At 43.0% G+C, this 15,323-nt stretch overlaps 1 protein-coding gene across 1 annotated transcript; it reads right to left on the bottom strand.

Moving 5' to 3' along the window:
• Window positions 1-440: 440 nt before the first annotated feature.
• On the bottom strand, window positions 441-14,259 carry sh3bgrl (SH3 domain binding glutamate-rich protein like). The gene is made up of 4 exons (XM_035410313.1): window positions 14,013-14,259; window positions 5,047-5,232; window positions 3,259-3,339; window positions 441-1,691 (listed from the first exon to the last, which is right to left on the bottom strand). The coding sequence occupies exons 1-4, from the start codon at window positions 14,055-14,057 to the stop codon at window positions 1,656-1,658; spliced, it is 348 nt and encodes a 115-aa protein (XP_035266204.1). The 5' UTR covers window positions 14,058-14,259; the 3' UTR covers window positions 441-1,655.
• Window positions 14,260-15,323: the final 1,064 nt, after the last annotated feature.

Raw genomic sequence — 15,323 nt, 5'->3', positions numbered from 1 at the left:
GGAAATCAGGGAAGCCCTGGCTCAGGTCTTGGGAACCCTCGTGACACTGGGAAGCCAATTTGTGAGTACACATGGACACTACCTCAGCTTTAGTGGGAATGCTCTCCTATACCTTAGCTAGTGTACAATTAGAAAATGGGCCAATAATTATCAAAACTATTTAGTCTTCCCCTTCAAATAGTGGAAGCATATAAGTTGACTTCCATATTTTGTGGATAGTATTAGTAAGTGTTAAATCAAAAAATATGGGTAAGAAGGGCAGCTATTATTTGTGGGACAAATTTCAATAAACTTAGGTCGAGATCATCTACGCCACCAATTCAAGTGAAAGCATCACAAAGCTCTTGGTAGTCAGATGAAACCAAATCATTCAAAGTCATCGAAAAGCACATTTCTGAAAATAATATGGACTAAATGCACACACAAATGATTAAGAGAACTTTTTAGAAATGTTTTTCATATTTATTTCTTTATAAACATTCATAAAATATTTCAACAACAAGCAGAGGAGTGGAAGCGTCAAATGAGTTTATAGTCACAAGCATTTATGTACTTACCCCCAAAATAACCAAAAACATTACACGGGGTACTGGCTTGATAAGGACATGTGGTTTATTGCCTAATATTCAACTTATTATTTCTCTTTGATGTGAATATTAAAGTAGATCCAATCATTACTCGTTTATTACTACAAATCCGTTAGGCGTCGTACCAAAGTAATTTTTTTCTAAAAGATACAAAACCAAGAATGTGTACAGCAACAAAATAACATGATTTCATGACTATGCTTCCTTTAATAACAGTATTTTTTGGCAAGGTTATCTCCTTTAATCTGCCTGTTAATAGAAAAAGGTGCAAATACAAAAAAAGAACAGGAAAATGCAAGTATGTATTTCTGGCACCTGAAGCTGCTCCAAATGGGAGGGGCCTAGTTCCAACAGGGCGTGGCCTCGCTTCAAAAATTGAGGATTAGGGTTAGAGATTAGGGTTTAGGGTTGCACTAAACTCTGCCCTCTGCATCCAAAATGGGCCACTCCCCTTTGTGGCTAGACCACTGGTAGCTGCTTCAGGCACCAGTAATTCCTTTCTCGAAAAATGCATGTTAAGACATATTAAGACTGTATACAGACTTCTAGCATCGGTACCCTTCATATGCTGCTCACTCATTGCTTCGGTGCAGAACAGTATACTCTCTGTGAAAACTATATGGCAGAAGTAGTATTATTTGTAATACGTTCAGGAATGGTTAATGACATTCCTCTAAACTTTTTACAGCACATGGTTTTCTCTATATTGACAGAGAAGCCTGTTCATACTTAAACTTAAATTTGTGGCACAAAAGCAAGACTCAGAAGAACAAGCAAATCGTTTTAAACAAAAGTGTTGCCACCTCTTTGTAACGAGGAGCTACTGTTGTCTTCAAATTCTGACACGGTTCATCAAGCACTGGATTAGTGATTTAATAATATCTGACAAAAGCGGATTGGAGTTATCGGAGAAAGCTGCGGATTAAAATAAAGGGTGCGGATGTTTCCGTCTGTGCCTGGATCCTTATTCTGAATGCTGCTCCGGCCAGCACAGCTCCTTGTTCGTCAAGCTGCAGTACTAAAGGCTGACAGGAGAGGGTGCTAAGGACTGAGAAAGGCATTTCCTGGCTACTGCTGCTCCGCTCTGGCTAGGGCCTCTGCTTCCTGTTGAGAAACAGAAAATGTGTTCAGAATTAAGCAAGACTGTTAGCTTCTCCTGTGGTTCCATATCACTTGTGAACATACAATCGTGAGAGCGAGGTTAAACAACGCTGAACTTTTCATAAACCGTCCTGAAAGTTGCCATTTCTACACAAGAGCTACAGACAAGCATCCATTTCCTCTTAAACACATAATTCCAGCTGACAAAATGGAGTGAGAGAGCAAACATTAAGTGTTAACCGTGAGTCTACAAAGGGAGTTCTTATATGTGACCGTGACCCAAAAAGCAGTGGGATCTAACACAAAGCCAAATACTGGCTCCCCAGGGCTTCCATGCTGTAGTACACCATGTGCCTGCTAGGGGGCACCAGAGCACACACTGAATGGAGCGGTTGGGGATACTGGAGTCGGCGAGGCATGGCTAAAGCGACAGGGCCTTCAGCTTAATTAACACCCTGTGTCTCCGGGACGGGCTCTGCCATAACTCTCCAGCACAGCATTGACTCACACAGCGTTGGGGGCTGTCAGCCTGGTTCAGATAGGCCTGTCAATATTTATTAACGCTGCCACACATTCTTCTGTCCCCTTTCCTGTACACACATCGTGCCAGGCTGTGTGTGTGTGTGTGTGTACATGTGTGTGAACTGCTGCCATTGGAAGTTAGATGAAGGACATAGCTCTGGCCCAATGCCCAATTGTGTGTCTGTGTGTGTGTGTGTGTGTGTGTAAGTGAGTATAATTTTACTGATATACCAATTTTGATACATCATTTTCAATTCTCTACCCTGAAACCTACACATGAATATTGTCACGCCAACAAATGTCTGGATTTTAGAGACAGATCATTTCAGATGAGAACCGCATGACAGTGCATTCAATGCATCTTCTATTGAAGGTATTCAATTCATCTTAGCATGCATGTTTTCGCTTGGCCTTTGTATGAGTATAAACGGGTCTGACTTAGCTTTCAGCAGTTTTTCATCTGAATCAGAGTAAAAGGTTTTTCTAAAAGGTATCTCTTTGGAGCAGGGTCTAGAATCAACCATTTTCATCCATCTACCATTGCTGTTCAGATATCAGGTGCACCTACTTGTTATTATATGTGTCATCTTGTGCGATAGCTCTCAATCGATCACTAGAAATCTGCTTTGCAGTTTTTGCAGTGTGTAGAAAGGACTACACTGTCTGCATATGTAACTATGAAGCAACAAAACAATAAATAATAAAAAATAAAAGGTGTTATTTTTCTTGGCGAGGTATAGATGTCATGTACATTGTAATATCAAGGACAGGAAATTAAATTCATAAGTAAGAAGGTGTAAGCCATGTAATGGACAAGAAGATTTAAACTGAAGTTTAACACTTTTTGTAAAAAACAATATGTGAAAGTTTTACCCAGATTTAAATGTGAATCTGACCAAAATCAAAATCAAACAGAAGCTTACCTCCATCTTTGGAAGCTGAATGGTACTAGTACTAACATAAGAAGAAACCAAGTGAACACAACTAGTTGTCCTTCAGTTCTGAATAAGAGACTGAGACACATGCAAGGCATATGCATACCACTTACCTTTGATCCCGGAGGAGCAGTCAGGCCTAAGAATGCATACACGGCATTGTCTTCTCTGGCATCGAAGAAAGCCTCATAATTCTGTGGGAATTAAAGACAGAAATCATTTAAAAAACAATTTAAAATAATTTGTCTGCAGATGACAACTGTTTGCCAAAAAAAGAAATGCCTGCCTTGTGTTCTCAAAAAATAAATAAATAAATAAATACACATAAAATAAATAATAAAAAAAAACAAAAAAACAACTATAATTATTATATTATAATACTAAATTTAAGTTGAAATCACACAATGTGTGTTGATTCCAGAAAATGAAAACTACTGACTGAGAAAACTGCAGGGTAGAAGGATACACAGACCAGAGTGTGAGTGCAAAGCTAGATAAGGGCGAGTCAAGCCATAGAAGACACAGCAGAGGGAACATTCAGAATGGAACAGTCATCTTCAGACAGCTTCTGCCTACCCTGCTTAACACCAGCTTCTTGTCACATGGTAAATTCATAAATGCATTCATCAACTTGTGAAATTAATTTAAAGCATGTTATTTTACATGATAAGGTTACAACAGGACACAACAGGTAGTTACTGAGGGAGAAGTGTATTTCCAGTTCTTATCAATGTGTTTCTGTTTAATGCTTGCTTTTTTGCATCAGTGATAATAACAAAAACAATCAATGTATTGTCTAATAAGGAACTTGAAAATGCGTCACTGGTTATGCAAATTCAGAACGCATCCCCTCAGCCTGTAAAACTGAGCTTCACAACGCAGGTTCTACTGTAGTTCCTTTGTTCGTTAGCCTGAGAGTCCCGCCTACTGGAAGTTCCGAAGACACGCCTCTCCTTTCTAGGAGCTTGTGAACCCCGCCCACTCAGAGCTCCAGACACACCTCTCTCGATCTATGAAGCCATGCAACCCACCAAAAGGGGGCTGCAACTATAAAGCCACAGATTGCACAGGGTCACAGCAAAAGCACAAACACAGGTCTTCCCAGAGGTGTGCAATCATCACCTAGCATGACGTGCACTTTGTAAAACACTGTTTGCCTTGTTTTTCCACACTCATTTGCATGCAGGCACACTTGAGTTTGGGTCCTGCTTCCACCATGCATGACAACAGTTAGGCAATGATATACAGACTACTGCTATAATGTACACTACTTGAAGACATGTCAGAACAGAAGGATATATAAAGGGCTGACAAGCCTGTTTTGTTCTTACTGACCTTGTAAACCTAATGAAGGGCCCGCATAGCCAACAATTCTTTATTAGTCAGATGTGATATTGGATGGCAGTGGTAAGAGATGGCAATGGGGATATGAACTGGGGGTGAGGGCCTATGGCACTGTACAGACACAGAAGAATGAATTATAGATGTTCAGTAAATAAAGGAGAGAAGCCAATCCTACTCCCATGAACCCTGTGGTTCCTGTACACCCCTTAAGGACATTTAGCAAATTTTAAAGGATCTTAAATGTAAATGAATAAAATTTTACATTTTTTGTAAAACTTTAGGCCTATTGGGTTTTTAACTGAAAATACCCACCTCAAACCACACAGTTTAGCAAGAAGATTTGCATGGCTTGCAAACCAAATCAGTAATGTCACCGTTTTAACAACGGTTTGCTAAAAATGCAAAAATCGACTGAAAATCAAGCTCCTAGAAGCTTTTCCTGCAGAGTACCAGCCACATTCACAGCCTTCCATTCTCCACCTACAAGCGCTTTTCAAGATTTTTGGAGGTGAGGACCCTGTACCTCACACCCCCTCCCACGGCGACCGCACACTCACCCCGCAGTACCGTGCCTCATTGAAGATCTGTGGGGGGAGAGGGTTCCCCGTGGCAGGCCTGGAATTCTCCGGAACGTTCTCCCGCATCCACTTCCTGTTCTCCTCATTTGCCGCGATGTCGCACTCCTCAAACTCAATCTTGTTGGCCGCAAGGAAGCCCATGACATCCTGCTGCTGCTTTTTAATCTGGAGAGGGGGGTGACAGGGTCAAAGAGGGTCAGAGAACAGCAAAATTGCCCTTATCGACCAAATATCAGACCCCAGCGAGTCAGCGATTTTCACAGCTTTGACACACACTTCTAAAATTTCAAAACACATGCCTTGAAATGTGGTAATCTTAACAAAAGAAAAATAAAAAAATCAATAATTTCAAAGATCAAAACGGCTACACTAAGGGCTGGCTTCAGTGTGGAATCATAACCGTCATCAGCCCGTGTAGAGGGGGTGGGGCTGTTTGCATGGCCTAAGAGATAGGGTTCAGACTCTGACGAAAGGATAGGGGCCCAAGCGTAATGGAGCCAACTGACCGCTTACTCACGCTCCGCGACAGTGACATCACGTTTCACAGTGGACATTTTCAAGCTCACTCATGCCTCTGAACTCTGCTACCCCATGGAGGAGCAAACGGGAGAACAAACATCGCCCAGGGTGACTCGTTCCCTAGAGGGGAACAGCTGAAATAGATCATTTGATTTCTGCTTTTACCAAGTGCACACGGCTTCCAGTTTCTTGGAGCTGGTTTTCACCCTTCCTCTTGACAAAGAGCGTTCTGAGACGGCACCAGCAGGCATGTCACCCCGGAATGAGAGTGCCAAGAGATGGTCAGTAATGGGGTGGAAAATGGGGGCCCGGGGGGGGGGGGGGGGCTTTGGGGGTTCTGGCGGCTGTCGACTGACTCCTCGGTGACCTCCCGGAAAGTCGGCAGGCGCCCGCATAATTCGCCCGCCGGGAAATGCAGTGTAAACGGGACCAAACAAGGTCCAATTAAGCCCCGGGTCCTCGTTAGCCGAGAGGAAAACAGCGGGGGGAGCGGATTTTACAGCGAGAAAACAGGCCCAGATCTGAACTGGAGCAAAGGCAGGAGCGGCCAGCCCGACCAACGATCCTCTCTCAGAGACCCCAGGCAGTCACAGCTGTGTGCTCCAGAGCACTGGGCCGCCTCTTTATACCCTCATTAAAGCCATAGGATGGCAAATAGATCCCCTTGGAGCACTGCAGATCAGAGCCACCATCAGACAAAACATTAAACATCATTCAGCCTTCAAACAAAAGGACCTTCTAATACAGTAGGCTTATACATTTCACCACTTATCTTAAGAAAAGTGCTGCTTAATCACAATAACTACACATTGATAATCTGTATTTATATAATTTATATAAGGGCCAGTTTGACAGACACAGATTAATCTCGTCCTATACTAAACAAGATTAGTTTTGTATGGATGATCTCCATTCAAAATTGAATTTAGTCTAGGACTAATAAGAAAAAAAAATATTAAATGCAAGTTAAATTATACATTACTTTCACAATTTGGAGAGGCAATGAAAAACATCTAATTTATATAAATACAGACAAAGTACAAGACTGGTGCATGCTAATAGTGAACAGCCACAAGTTCCTCAACCTGCATCCAGCTTCCTCTTTTAAGACAGACAAAAGAAGAGCTTTACAAAAATACCCGCTTATTCAATGAAGGTGACAACACGCATGTCCATGGATAAGTCTGAAAACGGTTCTCTACAGCTCATTTTGTATGCCGTTTTGGCAGTTACCGCAGTTTCCGGCAGAACTTAAACTTCCTGTGAGTGTCGTACTCACAGTTACTGTGGTGCGTTTTAAAAATGTCTGCAATTTCCTGTAGTCCATTCACTAAATACAGTGTTGAATAGATAGATAGTGATGAGCTTTAGTTCAAATTCAAGAAAACCTTTAAGAATGGAATTTGTAATGGAATGGAATGTAAATGTAGCTACTTACAACCCCACAAGAATACTACACTTCTGAACCAGAACTGAATACTTTCCTTCATAGCAAAAGTGGGAATTATTTATTTCAAAATCTTAATTACTCATTAAAACAGCACAGTTAGCCAATCAGTATCACAATGTCACATCTGAAACACATGGCAGCAGCTTCAGTACACAGATGCAGTCCTCAGTACAGCACACTTGGTCTTAATCCATTCCTCTCTTGCAACAGAGTCATTTCTTCCAGACACAGAAGAGATAAGAGGGAGCAGACCCCAATATGGGGACATATAAACTGAGAGGGAATGGAATAAACAGGAATCCGCAGTCAGCGAATACATGGCATTTTTTATTTCTGACATGAAGGGCCCAGAGGGAGGAAGCGAGGGGGGCGAGACACTGAAGCCTTCAGTCCCCGTTCCCACTCAGGAGAGCCATGCAGAAAGCTCCCGATCCTCCAGACCGCTCAGCCAAAGACGGGGGGCGGGGAGACGTGAGGAAGGCATGATTACCAGGCCAGGAAAGCCACCGAAAGGACACATGCAAACACACAAATTCACACATACACACACACACACACTATAAGCATGTAAGAAAATACACATGCATAGAAACACACATAATGTTCACAATACCGCAACAAAGACGCACATACACGCACTGTGCGAATAGATAAATGTCTGTGCAGTTTTAAAGAAGGGGGAAGTGGGAAGTTTGGAACAGCTGAAACTGCTTTAGGATTGTGCAGAGGCTGTTCCCAGGAGGGGTGGGGGGGGCTGGGGAGGGAGAGCTGCCCTAGAAGGAAGCACGGAAACTGGGACTCGGTCGAGGAAGGAGGCAGGACAGTAAAATGCACGCCAAATAAGGCTAGCTAAGCGGAGGCCTGTCTGCGCCTGCCGCTCCAAATCCCCACGCCTCCTCGACCACATGACCACGCGCATCCGCACAGCGAGAAGCACGGCCCTCACCCTCACCTCAGCCCATGGCTCTGTGCAAACCACACTTAGGTTCAGAAGGCCAGGACGCGGCACTCGCTGTTAGCAACAGCCTGCCTCTGCAGCCGTTTAAGATGAGACTTAAGATTAAATATTATCTTTAGTCCTGAAGACTGTGTTTGTGAGTGAAAATCATGATTAATTTGCAGAGACTTGATTTTAGCATGTATTTTAGGCTTTGGAAATAATGCCCCATTATAATCCCTTAGTTCCAGCTATGTCATTTGCCATTTGTAAAACTAGTGAATCATTGGACCATATTGCCTGTATCATAACTCTAAAAATGACCATGATATGCTCTCAAGGAGACAAAGTGGTCACAAATAAAAGTAATATTACAGTTTACACCTGATGTGGAAGTTCAAAAAATCAAAAAGCACCATCAATGACATTACACAGCCGATTGTATCACTTCAAATGAAGGTGTTGAGATACAGCCTAAATGCATCTCTGCATGAGAGTACTACACGCCCTATGTAGTACAACAATTCGCAAATATATTTACACATTTACAAATGCATCCAATCCAAACCGCAAGCGTGTGTGTAATAGTCTGAGCATTATAATTGCAGCAGAAGGTGTGCTGGCACTAATGCAGTGTCATGCTCAGTAGAGAAAACCACAAACTTAACAGTGGGTGCATGCAAATTGGAGCCATGCTCAAAACTAGCTGGTGAATGGCTCTAACAGATGGCAGTTCTAGTGTGTATTTAAATGTAATGGGTCTTCCATGCGGGAGTGAAACAGGCATTGAGCTGCAGGGCTGGCTCGGGGTCTTTGTAAAATTGTTGATTCAAGGACGCCGCCAGAGGACCTTCAGCCAACAAGAGCCCTTAAACCAATAAGAAAAAAAACCTGCTGGTTTGACTGGATGCTGAGGAAATTTTTTGTTTTTTTTTAAGACCCAAACTGAAAAGCCACCGCACCCAAGGCTTGCTCGCTGTGTCCAAAGCATGCTGGGAAAGCGCTGCATCTGTGGACAGAGGCCAAGCCTGCCCTCGGAGACTGTGAGGGGAGAGCAGCTTGCCTCTCTCTGGAGCCGCCAGTCACAGAGCCCTCATTGTCCCAGAGCCAAGCTAAATTAATTTGTAGAGGAGCGGAGCCAAGCCCGGGTTCTCCGTCTCACCCCTTACTGTAAAAACAGAGATTTTATGCCATGGGAAGTTCCCCGTGCCTGTGTAGTAGGTCCTCCAGTACCCCATCATTCCACTGTCCAAGCTTTACTGTACCTTCTGCCCTGTCCTCTGAGTAGAACAATCCTGATTCAGCCTTGCATTCCGTGGCATGGAGTTCAGGGAAGAGGTCTGCTACGCAGCTGCAACGAGGCTCTTCCTTTCCACCATTACTCTTTCTTCGGGACATGTTTATGGGTGTGGTGACAATAAGACATTTCAGATGTACTCTCTACTTTATCTCTCTGGCACTCTGGGAAGCTGGGAACTAGCCTTCCTTTATCCGTCCGACTCTCTGAAGGTGGGGACGAGCTGAAGGAACATCTAATTCAGAAGGATGTATGGGATAGAGCACAGCTGAAGACAGCATATGCAGGCACACGAATGTGTGCGCGCACACACACACACACACACACAGACCCAGACACGTACACTTTTTCTCATGAACACACTTTCACACAAACAAATTCATAGACACAGACACATGCTCAGTTACACCACACTCATTTTGAAATACACAGAGGTACACCAGGGTGTGAACACAAATTAAATATTGACACAGGGTAAATTTTGTGCTGCTTACTGTATTGTGATTAAGCTAATGCTAACTATTCCACATGCACAGCCTTTCTAATAACTCCCATAGGGAGCACACAGAGTTTGTATACTTCTTAATTTACAACCTGTGCCATGCAGGAAAATCAAGCCTCAGAACTCTTTGTAATATCTTCTGCATCTGAACAAGCTTGACCACGAATGCACCAAGCTACTGCATTTGTTATTGATGAGACAACATCAACTTGCACAACTTGTGTGGAGCAAAGCAAGGCCTTTAAAAAGCACAGACATTTTCACTAATGGCTCTCACTGGCTGACCTGTGATGCTTCCTGATTAGCCTCCTGATCTGTTTTTGTTGTTTTAGTTCAATCACCTGATTTCTTGCTATCAGGCTAAGGACATTGACCACGGAAACAGTTACACAGTGACGTGATCGCCATTATATCCACCCTGATCCCTCCTCCCGCTGTCAGGCTTGTACGTGTGAGCCTGCTTCCAAAAAACCGCTCTGGCTCCAGATGTGCCTGGTCACAGCCTGCGTTTCTGGCCCTCGAGCCTAGCTCTGCTCGGAGTCCATAAAAGCTGACCTCACTTCCATATGGAATGAGCCCAGCTGTGCCTTGGTATGTACGACCCACTGCAGAGTTCCCACACACTGCAAGCACAGCTGAGCATGGAGCAGAGCAGAATGCTAGCTGGGCAAGGCCAGCACTTGCCTTCCTAGTGTCCAGCCTGGCTGGACTGTGCCAGGCAAGAGAAGCCATATGTCTACTGTGCTGTCACGCCCACATAAGGAATGCCTATTTTAGAGCTATTTTCTTTAATATTCATTGGATGGATTCAGCACAAATTCCCAGTGCAACACAGCACACACAAATATGCAATTGCAGGACAGCACACAGTAGTCTTTAAAACAAATGTGTGGACCCAGTGCTCTGCAAATGAACCAGCTCCAAATGACAGTAATCTATGCAAACTACCACGGGTGCAGAGGGCTCTACAAGCTACCGGTCTAGTCCCACCACAGCCAGCCCCTTTGGGCTGCAGCCCTGGGGGGTTATTGGTGTTTGTGGAGTTAGACAGCCAATCAGATCTGACTGGTGTACCCTGTATTGATCTCAATTATTCCCAGCACTGTAGCGCGTACACATTATAATAGCGGAATCAGGCATATTGTGGGTTGTGGGTGGGTGGGGGATAGATGTATGAGCTTATAGTGCATTTCCGTCTGTTTCAAGGACTCTCTACTGTTCTGCGCCCTATAGGGGAGCAATCGTTTCATCAGTGGACCTCACAGGAGACTGCTATGGCCACAGCCTCACCCTTGGCGGGGACTCTGGTTAATCGGGGCCCTATGTCTTTGTGACTGTGACTCAGCGCAAACTCAGTTCAAGTTATGCAGACGGGGCTCTAATGAGACCCAAGGCCTTGTCTGCAGTGGATCTCCACACTGCTGCCCCATTTGAGAGCTGACCTAATTGTGAGCACTGAGCACTGGGAAGTGGAGGACTGAGTGGTTGTGGGCCAGGTCCACACGGGTCAGAGATCTGATTCTATTCCCTTCTGCTCTGCTTGCATTAGGTGGTATCTGCAGTGGCAGAAGAGGGGTGCAGTGAGGAGGAACAGTAGGTGTTACCCAGTCAGTGTTTGCAAAACCACTGCATCCTCTTAACTTTCTGCAGCTCAGACCCACAGCGCTCCTGAGCTGGCAGTGCTGTAATCAAATTCTTCATTGGCAGAGCACACAGAATCTCCTGAGATGGCTGTGCATCTGCATGTGTGCACATACTGTACATGCACTGTGCATGGTGTGTTTACTTGTGTGCACATGTATGGGTGTTTGCATGCATGCTGTAAAAGCCTTTGCTAAGAGCACCAATGAGTTTGCTGCCCTGCAGGTATGCTGGAGTAAGATTGAGTTTCAGAAAACTCCAAAGATGGGAAGACACAGACCCGAATCCTTTGAAGTGTAGGTTTTTTAAAAAGTTATTTTTTCTTCAAAATTCTAAATCAGTGTTCTAGAACTCCATTGTTTGAAATTACCGGTAGTGATTGCAACATCAGCATTGGACTGTTAAGTTAAGAACATCCCTTTTACCTTTGTGATCTTGTACCTTAAAGGGTTAAACTGTCACCTGGCAGGAATTTACACACTTCTTGTTACCACGGCAACATAGCTAAGCCCTTTTGGGACTGTTAGGTATCGGTGTCGAGGCAAACCGTTTTGACTGCCGCCCTTATCGGGTGGGGTCACCAGCATGACCTTACTGGAGGCTGGGATGAACGCATAGGCACATTCACCCTGTTCACCTGCGCACATACAGGAGAGACACAGGGAGCTGCCACAGAGGAATATGCTGTTTGCACTCCCATACGCCTGGGAAACAGCAGCACACAGCAACCACCCCTCTGCATACGGTCAGTGCTGATTAGGTGCACTCGCACGAACCGTATCAAAAGGCAGCAATCTTAAGAATTTGGATAGAATGACAGACGAACACAGACTCGTTGTCTAAATGTCCACTTCTACAAAACTTGGCTTTCCCAGGACTTTATTTCCTTATGAAAGGAGTATATTTGTGATGGAATTCTAAAAATGTGATGAATGAATCATTAAATCTGCATTTATCGAGGGTAAAGGATGAGTGAGCACATTTCAAATGTCTCACTGTGTGTAGGCTAGCTACAGTAAATGCTACAACACTCAAGACTCTTGGTGCATTTCTTGATATCCGATGCCTAAACTGTGCTAACGCTGTTCTGATTTCTTGGTCAGGACATCAGATTGAATTACCTTTGTCCTCCAGAGTGAACACATAAAAGAACAACTATAATAACCATGTAGAATGCAGAGTGAAAACAGCTCAAAGACTCAGGTTTATGTGTGTGTGTGCATGTGTGTGTGTAATGGAGAAAGAGAGAGATACAGAGAGAGAGAGAGTGTGTGTGAGTGAGTGAGTGAGAGACAGAGAAGAGTTACAAATTATCCTTGATCCAGCTCTTGGGCTGATCTACAGGTGATATCACACACCTCAGGCAATCGTAGAGTTTGCATTGTGATTAAAATGCAGGTCCACAACTCTAACGGGGGCTCAGCTCAAAGTCTGGCAGTTAGACCAGCTCTCTGAAGACACCGAGATGGCAGGTCTGGAAGCTTAAGACCAAAGACATCACTCACACCGTGGTAACCACTGGATTCTGGTACAGAAGACAATTCAACTAATTCAACTGCCACCAATGTTTTACATCTGAAAACCTATTGATGCCCTACTCCGAAGTGCTGGATGTTTGAGCTAACCTGCTAACCTGCTGCAGACATGTCAAAATTGGGCTTGTTTGGCAAATGTTTAACTTAAATGTACACATATTACACACAGTAAAGAATAGCATGTTACTTTAAAGAGGATTATCACAAATGGACCTGTTCTTATTCACAAGATCCAAGAAACGACTCACATGAACACAAAACACATTGACAAGTGCATAATTTTCCTTGAATTGTTATCTCACTAAAAAAGGCGCACCACAACGCAGAAACATATTACAGAAGTTTCGATGCGCTACGTCGGCACTTGTCATTTCGCACTTGACAGTTCCCATTAGGCTGCACAAGCTTGTGGACAAGCGACAGGCAGGCTCTCTTACCTCGAGGCTGAGCGGAGAGACTGGTGGCTTGCAGCAATAGCACCTTATTTAGTGTTATTTATTGAACGTTGCCCCTTGAGTTCCAGTACGTAGGCGTTCCTTTTAATGCAAGACTACTATGAACAGGCCTAGTCAAGGTGCAAAGTGTACGCACGTTGAACGAGTGAGAATATGACTCACTGTAATAGAACGAGCCATATTACTTAAATAAAATAAGTAAATAAATTTAAAAAAAAAATATATATATATATATATATATATATAGTTTTTCACCAATAAGATAAATAAAATGTGCCAAAGTATCTAACAACCGCAACAATCAAAATTTTGAGAAATGTGTAAAATGTATTGTTACCTCAGATATTTGCCATTTGATGGCAATCCATGCGCGTGAATAACGTTATACGATTAATTATAATAGCTAACAATACACATTAGTATATTGCTTTTGAATCTGTCAGCATCACCTAGCCCACAATTCAAGCACAGAGCCCTTCGTTCTAAGAGATCATAGCCGATCCAATTACTAATGTCTGTTTGCAAAATAGTTCAAAGCAAACATAATAGTCACACTACAGTAAGGCGACTCCAGCTAGGCTACTCAAAAATGTAGCAAAGTTTTCTTACCGACGTAGATCCTGAGGAGGATGCTATGTAAACTTTAATAACCATTTTTATCCCTCGTAGATACTTGTGCAATAATTATTTTCTCAGTTGAGCTCTGTAGCTATAGTTGCAATAATGGCAATTAAAACTAAAATGAAAACTACTTCCCCCTGCCAAAAATTATTTCTCGCAGCGCCGTTTTTCCGTTGAAGAGCAGTTTAGCTCGCAAACTTGCTAACTGGTTGCGTTTCAATTCTATGTCTCTCCTCCCCTTTCTCTCCCCCTCTCCTTTCTGTCCTTTTCGGGTGGGGTGGAGGGGGGCTACAATACACACTGAAACCCGGAAAACGTTTTCCTCTTGCAGGTGTCTATAGTTTTTTTATGTGTCTGTCGGTACGGGTAGCCTCCCGTCAAATTTAAGAACGGTTCTCTCATTTACATTGTATAAAGTGCCCCAAAATAACTTAATAGTTTCTCTACTCAAGAAAGTAAGACTCCAAATTATGATTCAAATATGGATAGGGTAGGCTAATCGAGGTTTAGCCTGTAGATTATTTCCCCATACTTTATGGACACATTTTAACGTTTGATTATGGCTTAATAGGCGTGCATTTTGTGCGTAAGCATGACAAGTAGCCTAGGCTATCCACCTTTTAGCTCCGGATGGGACATGCATGCGCCTAAAGGCAAATACTATGCAAACGCAAGAAAAGTAGCCTAACGTTTGGCTAATTTAAGGTAGTATTTGCAATGGTAGTTCGTACAGGTAGTTAATAGAACTTTTACAATTTAGCGGCCTCCACTAAAAAACAACTGCTGTAATATTATATCGTGGTTAATTCTAAATGAATAGTCAATCTTTAGGTTGTCTAGTTCATGATCCAATCTGGAAGACTAAATATTACGGCATATTATATCACCAGGTGCTGTATTGAGGCGCCCTCTAGCGACAAAATTTAACACGCAATAGTCAAAAATGTAGGCTACTATTCGAGTATAGATACCAGTAGGCACTATCATATACTATGCACAGCTTTGTACACATTCTGAACACATTATAAAAATAAATTAATAAAAACAGGTAAAATGCAGTAACCTGTGGTTAATTAATTATCCGTTTGTATGTCAGGTGATTTCGGTTTATACGTTTCACAACAAAACGAAAATAAATCAATTAATAAATAAATATTTGTAGGCTACTGTTGTTGAATATTTCCTCTGGAAGTGCAGTCTAGCCACATAGGTTCGCTGAATCTGTAGCCTTCTCTTATACATTTTTTAACTAATTTTGGAAAGGTCGGACTATATGTCATATTCATTGGCCGAGACTCT

The sequence above is a fragment of the Anguilla anguilla genome, chromosome 3, assembly GCF_013347855.1.
Source record: "Anguilla anguilla isolate fAngAng1 chromosome 3, fAngAng1.pri, whole genome shotgun sequence".
In the NCBI taxonomy this organism is placed as follows: domain Eukaryota; kingdom Metazoa; phylum Chordata; class Actinopteri; order Anguilliformes; family Anguillidae; genus Anguilla; species Anguilla anguilla.
This window is presented reverse-complemented; position numbering and strand designations above follow the sequence as displayed.

Bases quoted from the DNA above. Each gene is read 5' to 3' on its own strand.
- sh3bgrl (XM_035410313.1), bottom strand. From the start codon at position 14,057: ATGGTTATTAAAGTTTACATAGCATCCTCCTCAGGATCTACGTCG. The intron at 5,233-14,012 runs GTAAGAAAACTT...CCCCCTCTCCAG, and splicing joins CCTCCTCAGGATCTACGTCG to ATTAAAAAGCAGCAGCAGGA. The intron at 3,340-5,046 runs GTGAGTGTGCGG...TAATTCCCACAG, and splicing joins ATGAGGCACGGTACTGCGGG to AATTATGAGGCTTTCTTCGA.